This window comes from Chiloscyllium plagiosum, chromosome 16, assembly GCF_004010195.1.
Source record: "Chiloscyllium plagiosum isolate BGI_BamShark_2017 chromosome 16, ASM401019v2, whole genome shotgun sequence".
NCBI classification, from domain to species: Eukaryota; Metazoa; Chordata; class Chondrichthyes; order Orectolobiformes; family Hemiscylliidae; genus Chiloscyllium; species Chiloscyllium plagiosum.
The window spans coordinates 66,384,109-66,404,465 of NC_057725.1; the positions used below are offsets into that span (position 1 = coordinate 66,384,109).

Consider the following 20,357-nt stretch of genomic DNA (forward strand, 5'->3'; position numbering starts at 1 on the left):
AGAGAGAGAGGGACAGAGACAGAGAGAGACACACACAGAGGCAGACAGACAGGGACAGAGACAGAGATTAATTCTAGGAATCACACAAACAGCAGGAAAATCCCAAGAAAACCTCAGCAAATATCCCCCTCTCCATTCCCAGCCCTGTGTGTGTGTGTCTCAGGAAGCCTACCTACAGTCAGGCTCTGAGACGCTAATGTGGAAGAAATCTTTAATGTTTTCAAACTGCACTGACACAACTAATAAGGCTTCAAAGAAAATTGTAGCAACTGGGAAAGATGACACTTTGTTGCCCCAGAATTAACATCTCAGTGGGCAGCAAGATCCCACAAGGCTCCTGTCCTGGAAAATAACATGTCAATCAAACTTAAGAACATTTAATATGGGGAAGCATAGGCAGGCAGTGCTTGCCTGTTTACAGTTCTGTTCTGCTTGAACAAAATTTCACATGGGCTTTGTACATTACTGTGGTGGCTGAAGCATCCATTATCCCTCTTCCTACCATTTTGAATGTCTTGCTATTACTTTTTATGCATAAGGGATTTACACAATTTGTTGTATTACAATTCCTCTGAAATATCAGATCCTGAAATTTAATCATGATGGCTACCTTAATTATAACCCTACTTTTATTTCAGTTAAGGTAAATCTGAAAATATTGATTTCAATAGTATTAGCAGTTTGCTTTAGATAAATATAAGTATAGTATAGCTCCTGCCTCAGTGATAAAATCAGCGATAAAGCCTTGCCAACACATCTTAAAATCATGAACACAGTAACGTAAGTAAACTTGAAAATATAAAGAAAACATTGAAAAATGTTGGAAATCTGAAACAAGAATAGAAAATACTTATAGTGAACAGTTCAGTCACCATCAGTATGGGTGAAGGACAGTTAAATATTTTGGTAATATTCCTTTAGATTGTAATAGCTGTGCTAAGGTAAATTTTCATGTCAGCTTTTAGTCAAAGTGCTTTTGACACATAAACTCCTCCCCCTTATTAAACAAGGGAAAACCATCACATACAGTTAGTATTCAACTGAACAATACTTTGAGGCATTGTATCTTACTTGGAGCACAGAAGCAGCCATCAATGCAGTGGTCCTCACACATCCGGCTCCTATCAGGATTTGAGCATGTGTCTGCACATGGAATACCACACTCCTCATAGGTCATATTAAACTGGCAAGTCTTCTCTGTAATAGAGATACAGTGCCAACATTTAATATATTCATAATTTCCATGAGAAAATAATGGTTTTTGTGATTTTGTTTGGGGAGCTTGAGGTTGAGCAATTTTAAAACTACTTGCCACACATTTCTTTCCTTCTCCAGTTGCTAGGTTTACCTCCAACATGAGCACATTGTCTAGAAAATTCTGATAAGGTATTACACATGCAGGATGATGGATTTTCTAAATCCTTGCACAGGCACACATCCAGCATGCAGCTCTTGATAAAAGGTGCTAAATCTAAGATATCATAGCAGTTGGAAAAACCTGGATCAGTGAGCGCTCTTTCACACATGGATTCCTGAGGAGAAAGGAAATTATTAAGTAAAGGCCAAATTGTGCATCAGCTTTTAATTACATACAGTCACAGAGTCATAGAGATATACAGAATGGAAACAGACCTTTCGGTCCAGTTTGTCCATGCTGACCAGATATCCCAACCCAATCTCATCCCAACTTCCAGCACCTGGCCCATATCCCTCCAAACCTTTCCTATTCATATACCCATCCAGATGTCTTCTCAATGTTGCAATTGTACCAGCCTCCACCGCATCCTCTGGCAGCTCATTCCATACATATACCACCACTCTGCCCTCATCAATCCTCTTTGTTACTTCATCAAAAGACTCAATCAAGTTTGTGAGACATGATTTCCCACGCACAAAGCCATGTTGACTATCCATAATCAATCCTTGCCTTTCCAAATACATGTACATCCTGTCTCTCAGGATTCCCTGTAACAACTTGCCCATCACTGACGTCAGACTCACTGGTCTATAGTTGTCCTTACCACCTTCCTTAAATAGTGGCAGCACATTGTTAATATGTTTCGTAACAAAGATGTGGATCACCGGTGTATGAGACGCTTGTATCTTTCCTACAAGTATATGCACCAAATACTCATGTCTATATTGAGTTATGATGTGGAAGTGCTGGTGTTGGACTGGGGGTGGACAAAGTCAAAAATCTCAAGAACCAGGTTATAGTCTAACAGGTTTATTTGAAACTGCAAGCTTTCAGAGCACTGCTCCTTTGTCAGGCAGCTAGTGAGAGAGAATACATTGGACACAGAATTTATAAGTAAAAGATCTTGGGGTAGTGACTCGAAAGAAATTCTGGGATTTACATAATAATCATTTGAAACCTGTCTTCCATTCTAACTGAATGAAAACCTAATAGCCATCTTGGTTTGTTCAATATATTTGCATAAGTTGTATGACCCTTTGATCATTTACTTATAAATTCTGTGTCCAATGTATTTTCTCTCACTAGCTGCTTGAGAAAGGAGCAGGGACTCTGAAAACTTGAGGTTTCAAGTAAGCCTGCTGGACTGTAACCTGGTCTCATGTGATTTTTGACTACATTGAGTTGGAACAAGGATCTCTCTATCCTAATCACAGAGGACCATATGGACCAATGAATTATTATCATTCTAAACATCAGCTACCCTGAATGTTAAAATGTATAAAGTTAGCACATTGTCATTTACAATGGGTCCCTATGAATTTAAAGGACAGAAGTGTGGCAGCATTGTGGCTCAGTGATTTAGCACTGCTGCCTCACAGCGTCAGGGATCCAGGTTTAATTCCAGCTTCTGGCAACTGTCTGTGTGAAATTTGCACATTCTCTCCGTGTCTGCATGGGTTTTCTCCAGGTGCTCCAGTTTCCTTCCACAGTCCAAAGATGTGCAGGTTAAGTGAATTGGCCATGCTAAATTGCCCACAGTGTGCAGGGATGTGTAGATTAGGTGCATTAGTTAGGGGTAAATGTAGAGTAATAGGGTAGGGGAATGGGTCTGGGTGGGTTACTCTTAGTTGGTGTGGACTTGTTGGGCCAAATGGCTGGTTTCCACCGTGTAGGGATTCTATGATAAATGGGACCATTAGGCCATACATTAGCTATAATCATTTATGATGTGTCTATATTCTTGATCTACACTATCCCCCTCTCTCTTCACCTCACCTTATCAACACAACATTTTATTCCTATTCCCTTCAACTGTTGGGTTATTAATCCAGTGACATTAAAGGCATCATAGAATCCCTACAGTGCAAAAAGAGGCCATTCAGTCCACCAAGCCTGCACCGAGCCTCCCACTCCTTATTTACTATGGCTGATCCACCTAGCCCGCACACTTTGGCCAATTTAGCAGGGCCAATCCACCTAAGCATTTTTGGACTGTAACACACGGACACAGGAGAATGTGCTAACTGTACTCACAGTCACCTGAGGCTGGAATCAAACCCAAGTCCCTGGTACTATGAAACAGCAGAGCTAACCACTGAGCCACCAAAATTGACATTACCACCATGTCACCTTCACCAAGATGGGATAGGAAATTGATCTGTGTGGACCTTAAATGCAGACAGCAGACAGGTCAAATGGCCTTCTTCTGTGCTATGTGTACTATCAAAATAGCTTACTCTTTCGCTGTTCACAGCCTTTAATAACGTCTAATTAGCTTGGAAAAAGGAGTAGATAATTAGCAGAAGCAAATGTTTAAAATAAAATCTCAGAGCTAAAATGGATTCAAGCCAAAAGGAGGTTAGATTAATAAGAAACATCGACTCACAAACGTTGAACAATTTTTGTTTTGTTCAGATGAAGGTACATCATTGCATTGCTCCTTGGGATCGTTCAGCTTCTGTAAATTTCCATACTGGATTGGAGTCAGGTGGTATCCTTTAATCAATAACAATCAATAAATAAACAACATGAAATAAAACTATCTAATCAAATGTGATGGCTAGTACCCTTTATACGTACCGTTTGAAAAAAATTCATTATCTCGTATGCCATTGAAATCACCACAGAGTCCACATGTTGTGTTGACAAACTGTTGGCCCAGTTCAAGCTAATGCAAAAAAAGGAAAGAAAATCAAAAATGTACTATGAGCTGCATCAAGTAAATTATGAAGAATAGAAGTTTTTGTCTGTCAATGGGAATATTTTAGAGATGACACTGCAATATGAGGCTCCAGGTTCTGTTTTGGGTGGGCTGGCAATGTGCAAGTGTGCACTGGAGAGTAGACAGATTATGAATCCACTGAAAGTGTACCACTGATTTTGAATCTCACAGACTTTCTGATTACTGCACTCCAGTTAATGCTTTCTCTGTGAACTTTATGCAGCTGATCTTGTGTTTAGCATCAAGGAGATTCCTGCATCTCCATTCAAAAGTGGCTGGTGTGCAAATCCTGGCATCTGCCTTTGCCCCAAATTCCTTGACAATTTACCAAACCTGTCAAACTCAAATGTAAAATTAATATTTGATCAAGCTTCAATTGTTCTTTGTGGAAGAGATTTGCGGATTTCTACATTTTTTTTCAATAGTGCAATGGTTGCGTTCTTGTGCAACCCCGCGTTATAGAAAAATTGCACTTTAGAAACAACACTGAAAGTATTGGCGATATAATTGCATTACAGCCAACACATGTTTGAGGAACAATGTCCCCAATTCGTCAGTCGCGTTATAGCGCATTTGTGTTAATGAAATGCGCATTATAGCAGAATGACCTGTATCATCTTTTGTGTATAGAATTGTTTCTTAATTTCTCGCCTGATTCTTAGACCATGCCCCCAGCCTTAGTCTCAACATTAGAACAAATAGCTTATTTTTATCAAACCTATCTGTCCCCCTAAGTTTCCTAATACCTTCAATGAAAATTTTGATGTCCAACATTTTGCTCAGACACCTTGTTCCCAATCATGATGTCCATCATATTTGGGCTGTAGCATGATTCAGTGAATGAGTAGAAAATGGCCTTGTAGGATTATTTTGAGTAATCCTGGAACTAGAATGTCTGGCTTTGTTACACACCAACTCTGCATTGTTGGCAGCAATTGGGCCTGGGTTGGCTGATTAACAGACAGAAGGAAGGGCAGTGGCAGAGTAGTGAAGGCATCATTATCCATTGATCGTACATTCACTGAGGCGCATCGACCAGTCAATACAGGGATCGATCCTGGTGTAATTCTGTTACCACTGTAGGCATTCAGCTAATTGCATTAATCAACTCCAACATCCCCACTAGTACCCTTCCACTGACACTCTCGTTCGTTTGGCTGAACTTGTCCTCACTCTTAACAATTTCTCCTTCGCATCCTCCCACTTCTTCCAGACCAAAGGGGTAGCCATGGGCACCCGCGTGGGCCCCAGCTATGCCTGTCTCTTTATTGGCTACGTAGAACAGTCCATCTTCCATGGTTACACCGGCATCACTCCCCACCTCTTCCTCCGCTACATTGATGACTGCATCGGTGCTACCTCGTGCTCCCACGAGGAGGTTAAGCAGTTCATCAACTTCACCAACACATTCCACCCTGACCTTAAATTCACCTGGACCATCTCTGACACTTCCCTCCCTTTCCTAGACCTCTCCATCCCCATTAATGATGACCAACTTAACACTGACATTTTTTACAAACCCACCGACTCCCACAGCTACCTGGATTACACTTCTTCCCACCCTACCTCCTGAAAAAATACTATCCCGTATTCCCAATTCCTCAGCCTCCACCATATCTGCTTCCAGGAGGACCAGTTCCACCACAGAACACTCCAGATGGCCTCCTTCTTTAAAGACCGTCATTTCCCTTGCACATGGTTGAAGATGCCCTCCAGCCCATTTCATCCACGTCCCGCACCTCCGCCCTCAACCCCACTCCTCCAACCGCAGCAAGGACAGAACGCCCCTGGTGCTCAACTTCCACCCACCAACCTCCGCATAAACCACATCATCCATCGATATTTCCGCCACCCACAAACGGATCCCACCACCAGAGATATATTTCCCTCCCCATCCCTTTTCCGCCTTCCGCAAAGACCGTTCCCTCCTTGACTACCTGGTCAGGTCCACACCCCCCTACAACCCACCCTCCCATCCTGGCACCCTCCCCTGCCACTGCAGGAATTGCAAAACCTGCGCCCACACCTCCCCTCTCACCTCCATCCAAGGCCCCAAGGGAGCCTTCCACAACCATCAAAGTTTCACCTGCACATCCACCAATGTCATTTATTGTATCCGTTGCGGTCTCCTTTACATTGAGGAGACTGGATGCCATATCGCAGATCGCTTTGGGGAATATCTCTAGGGCACCCTCACCAATCAACCCCACCACCCCGTGGGGCCCAACATTTCAACTCCCCCTCCCACTCTGCCGAGGGCATGCCGGTCCTGTGCCTCCTCCATGACCACTCCCTTACCACCCGACGCCTGGAGGAAGAACACCTCATTTTCCGCCTCGGAAAACTTCAACCTCAGGGCATCAATGTGGACTTCACCAGTTTCCTCATTTCCCCTTTCTCTCACCTCACAGCAGTTCCAACCTGCCAGCTCAGTACCATCCTCATGACCTGTCCAACCTGCCAATCTTCCTTCCCACATATCCACTCCACCATCCTCTCCAACCTATCACCTTCATCCCCAACTCCATCCACCTATTGTACTCTTAGCTACCTTCTCTCGAGCCCTACCACCCCCTCCCATTTATCTCTCCACCCCAGAGGCTCCCTGCCTCATTCCAGATGAAGGGCTTTTGCCCAAAGCGTCGATTTTCCTGCTCCTTGGATGCTGCCTGACCCGCTGTGCTTTTCCAGCACCACTCTAATCTTGACATTAATCAACCCCTTACTAATGAGTGACACCATGTATAATGGAATTGTTTACATCAGTTAGGGCAGAGAATAAAGGATTCCATTCAGAAATGATGGTTCTAACACAACTCTCCAGTTGCCTAGATGAGTGCAAATCTCACTTCTTTCCAGCAGCTTTAAACCATGTGGGACAAAGGAATCTACTTGAGTTTTTTTTTTAAAGAATCCCTACAGTGTGGAAACAGGCCACGACCCAACAAGTCCACATCAACCCTCCCAACAGCAATCCACCCAAACCCATTCCCCACACTCTACATTTACCCGTGACGAATGCATTGAACCCACACATTCCTGAACACTATGGGCAATTTAGAATTATAGAATCCCTACAGTGGAAATAGGCCATTTAGCCCAACAAGTGCACACCTGCGCTCTGAAAAGTATCACGCCCAAACCCATTCCCCTACCTTATTACCATATATTTACCCCCTACGAATGCTGCTAACTACACATTCCTGAACACTATGGGCAATTTAGCATGGCCAATTTAGCATGGCCAATCCACCTAACCTGCTCATCTTTGGATTGTGAGAGGAAAGCAGACCACCTGGAGGAAATCCATACAGACATGGGGAGAATGTGCAAACTCCACACAGACAGTTGCCCGAGGCTGGAATTGAACCTGGGTCCCTGGTGCTGCAAGGCAGTAATGCTAACCACTGAGCCACCATGCTGCCCTAACAGTGGCTCAATGTGAACACCATTTTCTGAATGGTGTCTCAGAGTGTTAACCATTATTTTTATACAATATGGAATTAGAATGCTTCGTGATTGTGTTTGATTGGCCGAGATTTGATGGTTGTGTGCTTTAGACCTCCATGACTTGAGGACTTTCATTCCCGACACCACTAGAACACAGTTGCTGCATTTCTGTTTATTTCTGCTTCAGAGTCCCAGTAAAGCCTAATGCAAGCTGGAGGAATAGTACTTCATTTTCTACTTAAATACATGAGAGCCTTCAGGACTCAACAAGGTCTTCAACGATTTCATAGCATGAACATTGTTGCCATTTTGATTACACATCCTTCTCAACCCTCAATTCCCCAAGTCATTTGCTTGTATGGGTTTGCTCTCAGCAAAGCCGACCTATTTTCTATAAATCACACGTATTTTTCATCCATATATCACACCTCTACTACCATCAGTACTCCCTCTGCCTTTTATTCCATCCATTTGTAAACATTATAAAAGTCATCATTTTCGAGCACATTCAGTTCTGAAGAAGTCATATCAGACTGTAAATATTAACTTTATTTCTCTCTCCTCAGATGTTGCAAGACCTGCTAAGTTTCTCCAGCACTTTCTGTTTCTATTTCAGATCTCCAACATCTGCAGTACTTTGCTTTTATTTGAAAAGTATCAACAAGATATGTCAGCAATTTTCCAAGGCTTATTAGAAACCACCTTCCAGATTAACAGACATTAGCACCTGGAAAACATTAATATTGCTTGATCAAGTTCCAATCCAAATCATGTGCCATTCTAATCTGGATGTATATCACCATTTCTTCTTCACCTCTGAGAGATGGATGTTACAAGGGTACTGATTACCTGGTCCACACCAACCAAAAAGTCAGCTGGCTCTTTTCCGTGAAATCTGCCTTTCACAAAGTGATAAAATACAGTTTTAAGTAGTACTCAAATAATTAGAATGGGAATTTTTCCCCATGGGGACAGGAGACCTAGAGAGCTGTGGCCAATCTGAATGTGGATTATAGCTCCAGCACCACCACTGAGAATGGGAATATTTGTGAAGCATCTTTCTCCATTGAGCTGTTTAGCTGTCCACATTCATGACTGGATGTGGCAGGATTACAGAACATAGATCTGATTCATTGGTTGTGGAGTGGCTTTTTTTTTGTAAATGACATACTACTTATGCTGTTTGGCACATAATTAGTCCAGTGTTGTAGCTTCATCTGGTTGATACTTCATTTGTAGATACACCTGCTGCAACTCTTGACATGCCTTCTTGTGCTCTTTGTTGAACCAGGGTTGATCTCCTGGCTTGGTGGTGATAGAATGGGGGATATGCCAGACTCAATGCCCCTTAGGTGCCTAGTCTTGAGCTCCTAGATCAGTTTGAGACCTGTCCTAGTTAGCACAGTGATAGTGCCATATAGCACAATGAGGATATCCTAAAATTAAAGGAAGAACCGTGTCACCACAATCATCTCCACTGGTACTATCATGATGGATGTATCTGCCTCAAGTAAATTGGTGAGGATAGAGTCAAATATGTTTTTTCACCTCTTGTTAGTTCTCTAACCACAAATGCATGTCCAGCCATCAGGTATGCCCTTTGTCACTTGGCCAGGTGATGGTCCCACCATGAGTACATTCTGTTGGTCTTGTCAACCTCATGCTTTCTTCAAGTGCTCAATATGGAGGAAAAATGATTCATCATCTGATGTGTGGGGGAGACTATGGTTGGTAGTAACCAGCAAGAAATTTATTTGACCATGTTTAATCTAATGTACTGAGATGTCATGGGATCTGGAGTCAATTCCATCTCAACTGTGTACCATTATGTTTCCACTTCTGATGAGCCTGCCCTGTTCAGGCAGGACATAGCCAGATGTGATTATAATGGCGACTGACACATTGCCTATCAGATATGGGTCTATAAGAATGAGTCTGTCAGGCTGTTATTTGAATAGTCCATGAGGTAGCTTTCCCAACTTTGGCATGGTTGACAGAGTATGTATTTGTCATTTCTGATGCCTTAGTAGATGCTGGATGTTCCATCTGATTTTGTTCCTTTTGCTCAGAATTTGCAGCAGTTAGATACAATTGAGAAGTTTGTTCTGCCATGTCGGAGGGCATTTATGAGTCAATGGATCTGAGGTCACATGCAAACCAGATGGTGGGATAGCAGATTTAGATACCAGATGGTATTCGTGAACCAGATGAGTTTTTCCAGCTTTTAATCCTGGATTTAGGAAGTATATTTCACCATCTGCCGTGTGAGATTCAAACTCTTTAGTCCAGAGACAATACCATCATGTCCATGATTTCTTAGTTAAGGGTTGGAAAATGGTGGGTTATATTCAAATAGCTGCTAATGTAATGATGCACATACCGTGAGGGCGTCACCTCCATTCCAAATAAGAGTCAAGCCAATCTTTGCAGTGATTCGAGTGTAATTACTGACTTTCTCAATCACAATCCCAGAATGGGTGTAAGGTAATGTCACACTACAATAAAAGAAGCAAAAAATTATAAATGTTTTCAATATGGCCTTGAATTTAATTATTTCAGAAATATATTACAGGCTTACAAAACAAATTGTTTATTTGTTATTTTTATTTGCAACTCTATCCAACAGATTTAGCTCCTGAACAAATTACAACCTGTCCAAAACCATCACTCATATTTTATCATCCTTATCCATTATCCCATCCTCAGCAAACCACCAGAGAACTTCTTTTTCTCATGCAATTTATTTGTTTCATAAAATATCAGCATTTCTGGCAAGGTGTGTATTTATTGCCCATCCCTAACTTCTGTTGGGAACATAATGGTGATCCACCTTCTTGAACTTCCACATATGGTAGGTGCAAGTTCCAGGATTTTAATTTGGTAATAGTGAAAGAAGCTGATATATTTCTAAAGCCAGCATGTGGGTGCATGACTTCATGGGAAACTTGCAGGCAATGGTGTTCCTAGGCATTTATTTTCTGCCTTGTCATTCTAGGTCGGAGAGGCCACACATTTGGAAGGTGCTTTGGAATGCCCCTCAGTAAGTTACTGCAGCCGATAGAGTCGGCATGGACAGAATCCCTTTTGCCCGTCATTGTCTGTGCCAGTCATCAAGCATCTATGTGCCACAAGCAACGCATTGCCAGCCATTAATGGAGTCCATTAGCAGCTATTGGTTCTTCCAGGCTGATCTTTACCTACTCCTTTCTCTGCCCAATTGTTTTGCTCCTTCTTTGAGCTCCAACTCCACCTATTGTTTACTCCTCACTCTCCTCCCACCCCAACTTCAGGATATCGACCAACCTTTTCCTAGCTAAAATAAGTTCTGATAAAGGTCACTGGACTGAAAGTAATTCTGCTTTCTCTTCACAGATGCTGTGAAGATTCAGTAATGGAGTGTCCTTCAAAAGTGAGACTTGAGGAGTTTCGGCTGTGTTCACTGGTAAGAAGGAGGTAATGGCTGACCTGTTGGAGCTGCTCAAGATGGTTATGATGAATGATTTCATCATTCAGTAAAATTGTAACAAGACAACCAAATGTAAGATCACAGGAGGATTAAGAGGATAAGTTTGAGAAAATTCACTACACAGAAGTGATCAGAATGTCGTTGGTGATGCAGAATCCAGAAATTATTTTCTCGTTTGATGTTTGCAAAGAGAAATGTTATGGTTCAGGGAGCATGAGCAGGACAATAGGATTGGATTGTGGTTCTTGTGGGGGAAAAGACTGCTGTGAGTTTGATATGCTACACACTTTTTTTTAACCTTGTAACACAGTATGGGCTTGTTTTCAAACGCCTGCAGAGTAAGGATTCGGTATGGGTGACATTAAAATATATAGACCCTGTCTCTGGATCTGAACTCCTCCAGGACTGTGTTCAATTTTCAAAATACTGGCAGGAAGAAGGAACGGGTACACATTCGCTTCCAATTAACAAGGTACTAAAGTTCATTTAGCACATCGACACTGTCATTTTTAGTGGCTATTTCAATTAACCTGATTCTGGTGCAAATTAGGCAGGCCCATTGCAGAGTGACAGAAGATATTTCTTTCATGTTTAAAACTGTCAGGACCTTGAGTAGCTTGCACTAGGAAGAGAGCAGTACCTTAGTTTTGCACAGTTGCCCTGTGTTTCATTCCCCTAATGGATGCTCAATTCACCTCCTTATCAATTAGAGCATTTAAAAACATGGTCAAGTCAGCAACACAGTTGAGCCATAAGTTTGGGACCAAGAAATATCTGGATCATTATTTTCCCAATTGTGTTTAGAAAATCCAGATCATAATTCGACAAAGCAACCTTCCCACCCCTCTTCTCCCACCAGACTAAACTGTGCAGATCTGGTATAAGAGCTTCAAATAATAAAACACTTACAGATTATCATCGGCTGAAATAATTGAATTCTGTACTTCAATAACTGCTCCATCAACTTTCAGGACAATGTGAGTAATCCTTGGAAAGCCATTGACAATGGAACGTCTCATCTGGATGTTGAATTCCTCATAACTACTTAAACATTGGGAAGCGAAGACATAATTGCAAGTTCCAGGAAAATAATAAAAGTCACCATCAAAGGTTTTAAAGTGATAATTTCCCCAGGTACTGCAAACACGAAAATTGTGGTTTGGATTGTGACCTACGAAGTGAAAATAGACAATTAAACTTCATGAATGAAATCAATAAAAAAATTTGATTGTTAAAACAGAAAGTGCAGGGGAAACTCTGCAAGTCTGGCAGCATCTGTGGAGAGAGGAACAGAATTAATTTTTTGAGTCAAGTGTCATACCAGACTCAAAACATTAACTCTGTTTCTCTCTCCACAGGTGTTGCCAGACCTGCTGAGTTTCTCCAGCAGTTTCCTTTTTTTTTTACCTCAAATCTCCTATATTTGTTTTCTTAGGCTTTTCTCTGAGTGAAGAAATAATGTAAATTATTGACTTTGATAACATCCTTCTGATCATTTTTTGTTTATAAACCTGATTATTGTTTTGCAAGAAATATAGAGCACTATGTATACAAGAAGATAAGGTTGACATTGGCTGCTCTATGAAAACATCTTTCATAGGCTGACTTTTTTCAAGTTCCTAAGAAATATAACTACCAGCTCCTCCCTTCAATGGATCACTATCTCCTTAGATCTCATGCAGAAATCCAATTCTGCTCTGTTTCAAAACTGTTTCCAAGAACTTCATTTTTAAAATTCACTCATTGGATGTGGCCATCAGTGGCTGGGAAAGCACTTAGAACATAGAACATAGAAAAATACAGCACAGAACAGGCCCTTCAGCCTACAATGTTTTGCCAAGGATTAATCCTAACTTATTGCCTACTTTCTTTTGAGAAGGTGATGACGAGCAGCCTATGGTTGCAAGGAAAGTTGAAAAAGACTAGGATTGTTTTCACTGTAAAGACAGCTGCTATAGAGGTCTACAAAATTATGAGAGGTATACATAGGGTGGATAGTCAGAGGCTTTTTCCCTGGGTTGAAGTTTCAACTACAAGGGGCCACAAGTTCAAGGTGAGAGGGGAAAAGTTTAAGGGAGATTAATAGAGTCATACAGTCATACAGCACAGAAACAGATCCTTTGGCCCATCATATCTGCGCTGACCAGCCATCCCAAATTACCAGCATTACCCTCTATACCCTTCTTATTCATACACCTATCCAGATGCCTTTTAAACGTTGTAATTGTACCTGTCTGCGAGGGAAGTTTTTCATGCAGTGTGTGGTAGGAGCCTGGGGCGTGCTGCCAGAAGAGGTGCTGGAAGCAGGTATGTTGGCGACATTTAAGAGGCATCTGGATGGTTACATGAACAGGGAGGGAATAGAGGGCTATGGACTGAATAAGGGCAGAAGGCCTGTTTTGTTAGGGCATGGTGAATGACACAGGCTTCTAGAGATGAAGGACCTGTTCCTGTGCTGTATTTCTCTTTTGTTCTTTTTTCTTGAACTGCTGCAATCCAAGAGCTATAGGTCGACTCACATTGCCATTAGAAAGGGAATTCCAAGATTTTGACCCAGTGGCGTGAAAGGAACAGTTATATCTTTCCAAGTCAGGATCTTGAGTGACTCAGAGGGGAACTTGCAGTTGGTGGTATTCCCATGTACCTCTTCCCTGGTCCTTCTGGATTGTACTGGTTATAGGTTTGGACAGTGCTGTCTAAGTCTTTCTCCAATGCACCTTGTAGATGATACACACTTTGCTACTAACTATCAGTGGAGGAGGGAGTCAATGTTTGTGGATATGATGCCAATCAAGTGGGCTGATTTGTTCCTGTTGGTATTGAGATTCTTGAGTGCTGCTGGGCTGCACCCATCCAGGCAAATGGGGAGCATTTCACCATATAAATGACTGCTGCCTTGTAGATGGCAGACAGCCTTTGGGACTCAGGTAGTGAGTTACTAGCTGCAGGAATCCTAGCCTCTCATCTGCTTTTGTAGCAACTATATTTATATGATTAGATTAGATTACTTGCAGTGTGGAAACAGGCCCTTCGGCCCAACAAGTCCACGCCGACCCGCTGAAGCACAACCAACCCAGACCCATTCCCCTACATTTACCCCTTACCTAACACTACGGGCAATTTAGTGTGGCCAATTCACCTGACCATTTTTGGACTGTTGGAGGAAACCAGAGCAACCGGAGGAAACCCACACAGACACGGGGAGAATGTGCAAACTCCACACAGTCAGTTGCCTGAGGCGGGAATTGAACCCGGGTCTCTGGCGCTGTGAGAGAAACAGTGCTAACCACTGTGCCACAGTGCCGCCCACTATGGCTAGTCTAGTTCAGTTTCTGGTCATGGGTTACCTCAGAATGTTGCTAATAGGGGATTCAGAAATGTTAATGTCACTGAATGTCAAGGGGTGACTGTTGGATTCTCTCTTAATAGAGATGGTCATTGCCTGGAATTTGTGTGGCACAAATGCTACTTTCCATTTGTCAGCCCGAACCTGAATATCATCCAGGTCTTGCTGCATTTGGACATGGACTGCTTCAGTGCCTAGTAAGTCACAAATGCAGAACATTGTGCAATATCAGTGAACATCCCCACTTCTGACTTTAAAATGGAAGGGAGGGAATTGATGAAGCAGTTGAACATTGTTGTGCCGAGCACATTACCCTGAGGAACTCTGACAAAGGTGTCCTGGAGCTGAGATGACTGATATCCAACAACCAAAACCATCTTCCTTAGGTATGACTCCAGTCAGTGGAGAGTTTTCCTCCCGATTCTCATTGACTCCAGTTTTGCTAGGCTTTCTTGATGCCACACACACAATTTAGGAAGAGTGGTAAATTGGGGAAAGGCCAACTATAGCAAAATTCAGCACAAGCTGGGGCGTATGGATTGGGAGCAGCTATTTGAAGGTAAATCCCCATTTGATAAGCGGGAGACTTTTAAAAAGAGATTGATTAGAGTGCAGGACACTCATGTCCCTGTGAAAATGAGGATAGAAATGGCAAGATTAGGGAACCATGAAATTTTGAGACTAGCTAAGAAAAGGAATCATACATGAGGTACAGGCAACTGAAAAGAGACGAAGCTTTGGAAGAATATTGGGAAATAGTGGGCGGTACGGTGGCACAGTGGTTAGCACTGCTGCCTCACATCACCAGAGACCCAGGTTCAATTCCCGCCTCAGGCGACTCTCTGTGTGGAGTTTGCACATTCTCCCTCTGTCTGCGTGGGTTTCCTCTGGGTGCTCTGGTTTCCTCCCACAGTCCAAAAATGTAGGTGAATTGGCCATGCTAAATTGCCCATAGTGTTAGGTGAAGAGGTAAATGTAGGGGAATGGGTCTGGGTGGGTTGTGCTTTGGAAGGTTGGTGTGGACTTGTTGGGCCGAAGGGCCTGTTTCCACACTGTAAGTAATCTAATAGTATCTCTAATAGAAAGTACGACGAATCTGAAACGAGGCCTTAAAGGGGGTCATGAAATATCTTTCGCAAACCGGGTTAAGGAAAATCCCAAAGCCTTTTATTCATATATAAGGAGCAAGAAGATAACTAAAGAAAGGGTTGGCCCACTCAAGGACAAAGGAAGAAAGTTATGCGTGGAGTCAGAGAAAATGGGTGAGATTCTTAACGAGTACTTTGCATCGGAATAGATGTTGATTACTCTAGGTCAAGTTGGCAAAGGAGGGAGGAAGTGTTGGATATTCTAAAAGGCATTAAGGTGGACAAGTCGCCAGGTCTGAATAGGATCTATCCCAGGTTACTGAGGGAAGCGAGAGAGGAAATAGCTGGGGCCTTAACAGATATCTCTGCAGCATCCTTGAACACGGGTGAGGTCCCAGAGGACTGGAGAATTACTAATGTTGTCCCCTTGTTTAAGAAGGATAATCCAGGTAAGTAAAGACCGGTGTGCTTGACATCAATGGTTGGGAAGCTGCTGGAGTAGATACTGAGGGAAAGGATCTATTTACATTTGGAAGAAAATAGGCTTATCATTGATAGGCAATATGGTTTTGTGTAGGGAAGGTCATGTCTCACCAAATGAATAGAATTCTTTGAGGAAGTGACAAAGTTGATTGATGAGGGAAGGGCTGTAGATGTCATAAACATGGCCATCAGTAAGGTGTTTGATAAGGTGCCCCACGGTAGGATGACGGAGAAGGTCAAGTCGCATAGGGTCCAGGTGTACTAGCTAGATGGATAGAGAATTGGCTGGCCAGCAGGAGTCAGAGAGTAATAATGGAAGGAAGTTTCTCAAAATGGCGAACTGTGACCAGTGGTGTTCCACAGAGATCTGTGTTGGGACCATTGTTGTTTGTGATATACATAAATGATCTGGAGGAAGGTATAGGTGGTCTGATTAGCAAATTTGCAGATGACACTAAGATTGGTGGAGTAGCAGATAGTGAAGGGTACTGTCAGAGAATGCAGCAGAATATAGATAGATTGGAGAGTTGAATAGAGAAATGAAAGATGGAGTTCAATCCGGGCAAATGTGAGGTGATGCATTTTGGAAGATCCAATTCAAGAGCGAACTATACTAAGGGTAAATGGTAAAGCCATGAGAAAAATTGATATCCAGAGAGATCTGGGCGTTCAGGTCTATTGTACCCTGAAGGTGGCAATGCACATCAATAGAGTGATCAAGGACGCATAAGGCAGGCTTTCCTTCATTGGACAGGGTATTGAGTACAAAAATCGGCAGGTAATGTTACAGTTTTATGAACTTTGATTTGGCCATATGTGGAATGATATACAGTTCTGCATACAGTTCTGGTCGCCACATTATCAAAAAAGTGTGGATGCTTTGGAGAGGGTGCACAGGAGGTTCATCAGGATGTTGCCTGGTATGGAGGGTGCTAGCTATGAGGCGACGTTGAGTAGATTAGAATTATTTTCATTAGAAAGATGGAGGTTGAGGGGGGGACCTGATTGAGGTTTACAAAATCATGAGAGGTACAGACAGACAGACAGGGTGGATAGCAAAAATCTTTTTCCCAGAGTTGGGGACTGAATGACTATGGGAACATGAGTTCAAGGTGAGAGGGGAAAAGTTTACGAGAGACATACATGGAAAGTTCTTTACGCAGAGGGTGGTGGGTGCCTGGAGCATGTTGCCAGCCGAGGTGGTAGAGGTGAGCACAACAGCGTCATTTAAGATGTATCTAGACAGATACATGAATGGGCAGGGAGGAAAGGGATATAGATCCTTAGAAAATAGGCAACAGGCTTAGATAAAGGATTCAGATCGGCACAGGCTTGGAGGGCCAAAGGGCCTGTTCCTGTGCTGTAATTTTCTTTGTTCTTTGCGTACAGTCAAAAACTGAGTAGGTGCAGGACAACATACTTCCAAGTGCATACCACCGTGCTGCCACTCTCACATACCCAGGAATGGCATTGTCTAGGATATTGACATGAAACTGTGAGTATTGCTTGACTCATCTGTGAGACAGCTCTTCCAATTATGACACTAGCCTATAAATGATAATATGGAGAACCTTAGAGGATCACAGTGTTAACACCACAGTACAGACCCTACGGCTTTTATCCTAGTCTAAGATCAGATTAACCTACTTACCCTTGATTTTACTATCATCCAAGTGCCTATCCAAGAGTTGCCAAAATGTCCCTAATGTATCTGACTCTACTACAACTGCTGGCAGTGCATTCCACACACCCACCACTCTCTGTATAAAGAACCTACCTCTGACATTTCCCCTGAACCTTCCTCTAATCACCTTAAAATTGTGCTCTCTTGTGATAGCCATTTCTGCTTTTGGAAAAAGCCTCTGACTATCCATTCTATATATGCCTTTCCTTTTCTTGTATATCTCTATCAAGGCCCCTCTCATCCTTTTTCACTTCAATGAGAAAAACCCTAGCCACCTCAACCTTTCTTCATAAGACTTGCCTCCAGTTCAGACAGTATCCTAATAAATCTCCTCTGCATCCTCTCTAAAGCTTCCACATCTTCCTATAATGAGGTAACCAGAACTGAACACAATATTCCAAGTGTTATCTAACCAGGGCTCTGTAGAGCTGCAGAATAACTTGGTGGTTCTTAAACTCAATCCACCTCCTAATGAAAGCCAACACACCATACACCTCCTTAACAACCCTATCAACTTGGGTGGCAACTTTGAGGGATCTATGGACATGGATGTCAAGATCCCTCTGTTCTTCCCCACTGCCAAGAATCCTGCCTTTAGCCCTGTATTCTGCATTCAATTTGTTGTGTTGTGTTTTCTGTTTTCATTTCCAGTGCCTTAGTCAATGCCACTTGCTCTGACTGGTTTCATTCCTTTCTTTGGACTCTTTTCTTCAGTGGTCAATACAAATTAGTGGCTTGCTAGATCATTTCAGAGGGCAGTTAAGATTTTTGCTGCGGGTCTCGAGTTCCAATTGAATGAAGGTGTTTTGCACAGTAATGACACAATATACTAAATCATTGTTTCACCTGGAATGTGGTTTGGACCTTTGGGCACTGGGTGACTGATGCAGTGTTTCCTGCACTTGCTGGTGAAAATGGAATATTGGGGGCGACTGAGGAGCATGCCAGATATTCAAGGAAGAAATGGGCCTTTCAAAAGTCTGAAAGAACAGCGAAGAGAAAGATAGAGAAGGATGAAGAAGATTTCTTTAGTTGTATCATACTGAAAGCAGTGAAACGAGTGGATCAAAATTCGTCAAAAGCAGACATGGGCAAGTTAGAAGGTGGATGCTTTGGAGAGGTGAGGGCAAGGGGAAGCCTATTATGATTCTCAAGGTGATGGAAGTAGGTGAAAGCAAAAATTTAGGAAATGGAATGAATAAGGTTGTCAACTACAGGTACTGGAAGACAATTTATCATCCTTTGAGGAAAAACGAAGACATAGCTGAAGCATTGTTATGGAACTGATGCAACAAAAATAAGAAAGTAAATTAAAGTCTTCCAAGAAATGAGGCTTCAGGAAGTTAAATCAAGATAAGAATCAGGTACTGAGTCAAGTAAGTCAGTGAAATGTCACAGAAGGGCCACGTGGGGGCAAAGGATGAGTGGAAATTGGCTCATAATTATCCAAAACGTTTCAGCTCAGTTTATAAGTATACCCTTGAACTTCTGGGGGCTGCCATTTTAATTCTTCCCTCTACTCACGTGCTGGTCTTCTTGTCATTGGCTTCCCACACTGTTTAAATTAAAGCTTTGGAGCTCATCTAAGCTCACAGAATGGAATCTCATTTTCAAATGAAACACTGTACAGTCTTGCGGACTCATAATCTCCTGGACATGACATTGAGTTCAAAGGTTTCAGATCATCACCTGAGTTTTTGGATACAGGCTGTTGGTGGTGATTTTGCTTTACATCTACTCTGGACCCATCTTCTGTTCCTTTACATTCTCATTACCTTCAGAGTTTGCCTTGCACCATTAATTCTTTTGTCATTTACCCTCTCCCCTTTCCCTCAGCTGAAATCATGTCACATCTCCAAGCATTACCAGTTCTGATGAAAGATCAAATCAACGTAAGGAATAGGAACATAAATAAATCATACGGGTCCTTGAGACTGTTCTATGATTCAATACAATCATTTTGTTTGCCTCAGCCTCATTTTCCCATACATCCTTTAATCTTCTGAGTGACCAAAAATCTGACTATCTCAGCCTTAAATATATCCAATGATGGAGAGTCCATTCTGTTGAATAAAGAATATCAAAGATTCATTGCCCCTTGAGTGAAAAAATTACTACTCCTCTTAATTCAAAATTAAATGTTAACTCTGTTTCACCTAGCGAGTTTTGTATCAGTTCCATAAGTGCTTCAGATATGTCTTCATTCTACCTCAAAAGATGATAAAATATCTTCCAGTACTCGCTAGATGCTGGTGCAGAATTCTGCACCAGGGTGCAGAATATTTCCAGTATTCTCTGTTTTTATTTCTTACTTGTAAAATATTGAGGTGACGTCAGTTCTGGAAATAGTACCACTGACTTGTCAAGAAAAAGGTGTCCTGTTGTTCCATCTAAAGACAAACACAAATTACAATTGACTGATGAATTCCACATAAAATATATTATAATATGAACTATCTCATGTTACAAAATTATGGCAAGATGCTTATCCATTAGGCTATTAAAATAGTGTTCTATTAATCATATATCACTCCTATATTCTTAAAATGTTGCAATTTGTTGTCTGTTAACGAATAGCATATGCATTTAAATTTACTGTCCCCTACTTTAAGATATCATTTTATTTTAAACCCCACTAGAATAATCAATAAAGTGAAATGATAACAATCTAGTAAATCGCCTGATTACCGATCACTAAACT

The 20,357-nt window shown here is 42.0% G+C and overlaps 1 protein-coding gene across 1 annotated transcript in view; it reads right to left on the reverse strand.

Moving 5' to 3' along the window:
- LOC122558122 (mucin-2) overlaps positions 1 to 17,443 on the reverse strand; it is an 81,910-nt gene extending 64,467 nt beyond the window's left edge. Inside the window, exons 1-7 of the mRNA XM_043706440.1 lie at positions 17,431 to 17,443; positions 11,965 to 12,226; positions 9,970 to 10,084; positions 3,998 to 4,085; positions 3,804 to 3,913; positions 1,313 to 1,532; positions 1,072 to 1,197 (exon numbers count right to left, since the gene is read on the reverse strand). Coding sequence (XP_043562375.1) covers positions 1,072 to 1,197; positions 1,313 to 1,532; positions 3,804 to 3,913; positions 3,998 to 4,085; positions 9,970 to 10,084; positions 11,965 to 12,226; positions 17,431 to 17,443 — 934 coding nt within the window. The remainder of the gene's footprint in view (positions 1 to 1,071; positions 1,198 to 1,312; positions 1,533 to 3,803; positions 3,914 to 3,997; positions 4,086 to 9,969; positions 10,085 to 11,964; positions 12,227 to 17,430) is intronic.
- Between the last annotated feature and the right edge of the window lie 2,914 nt (positions 17,444 to 20,357).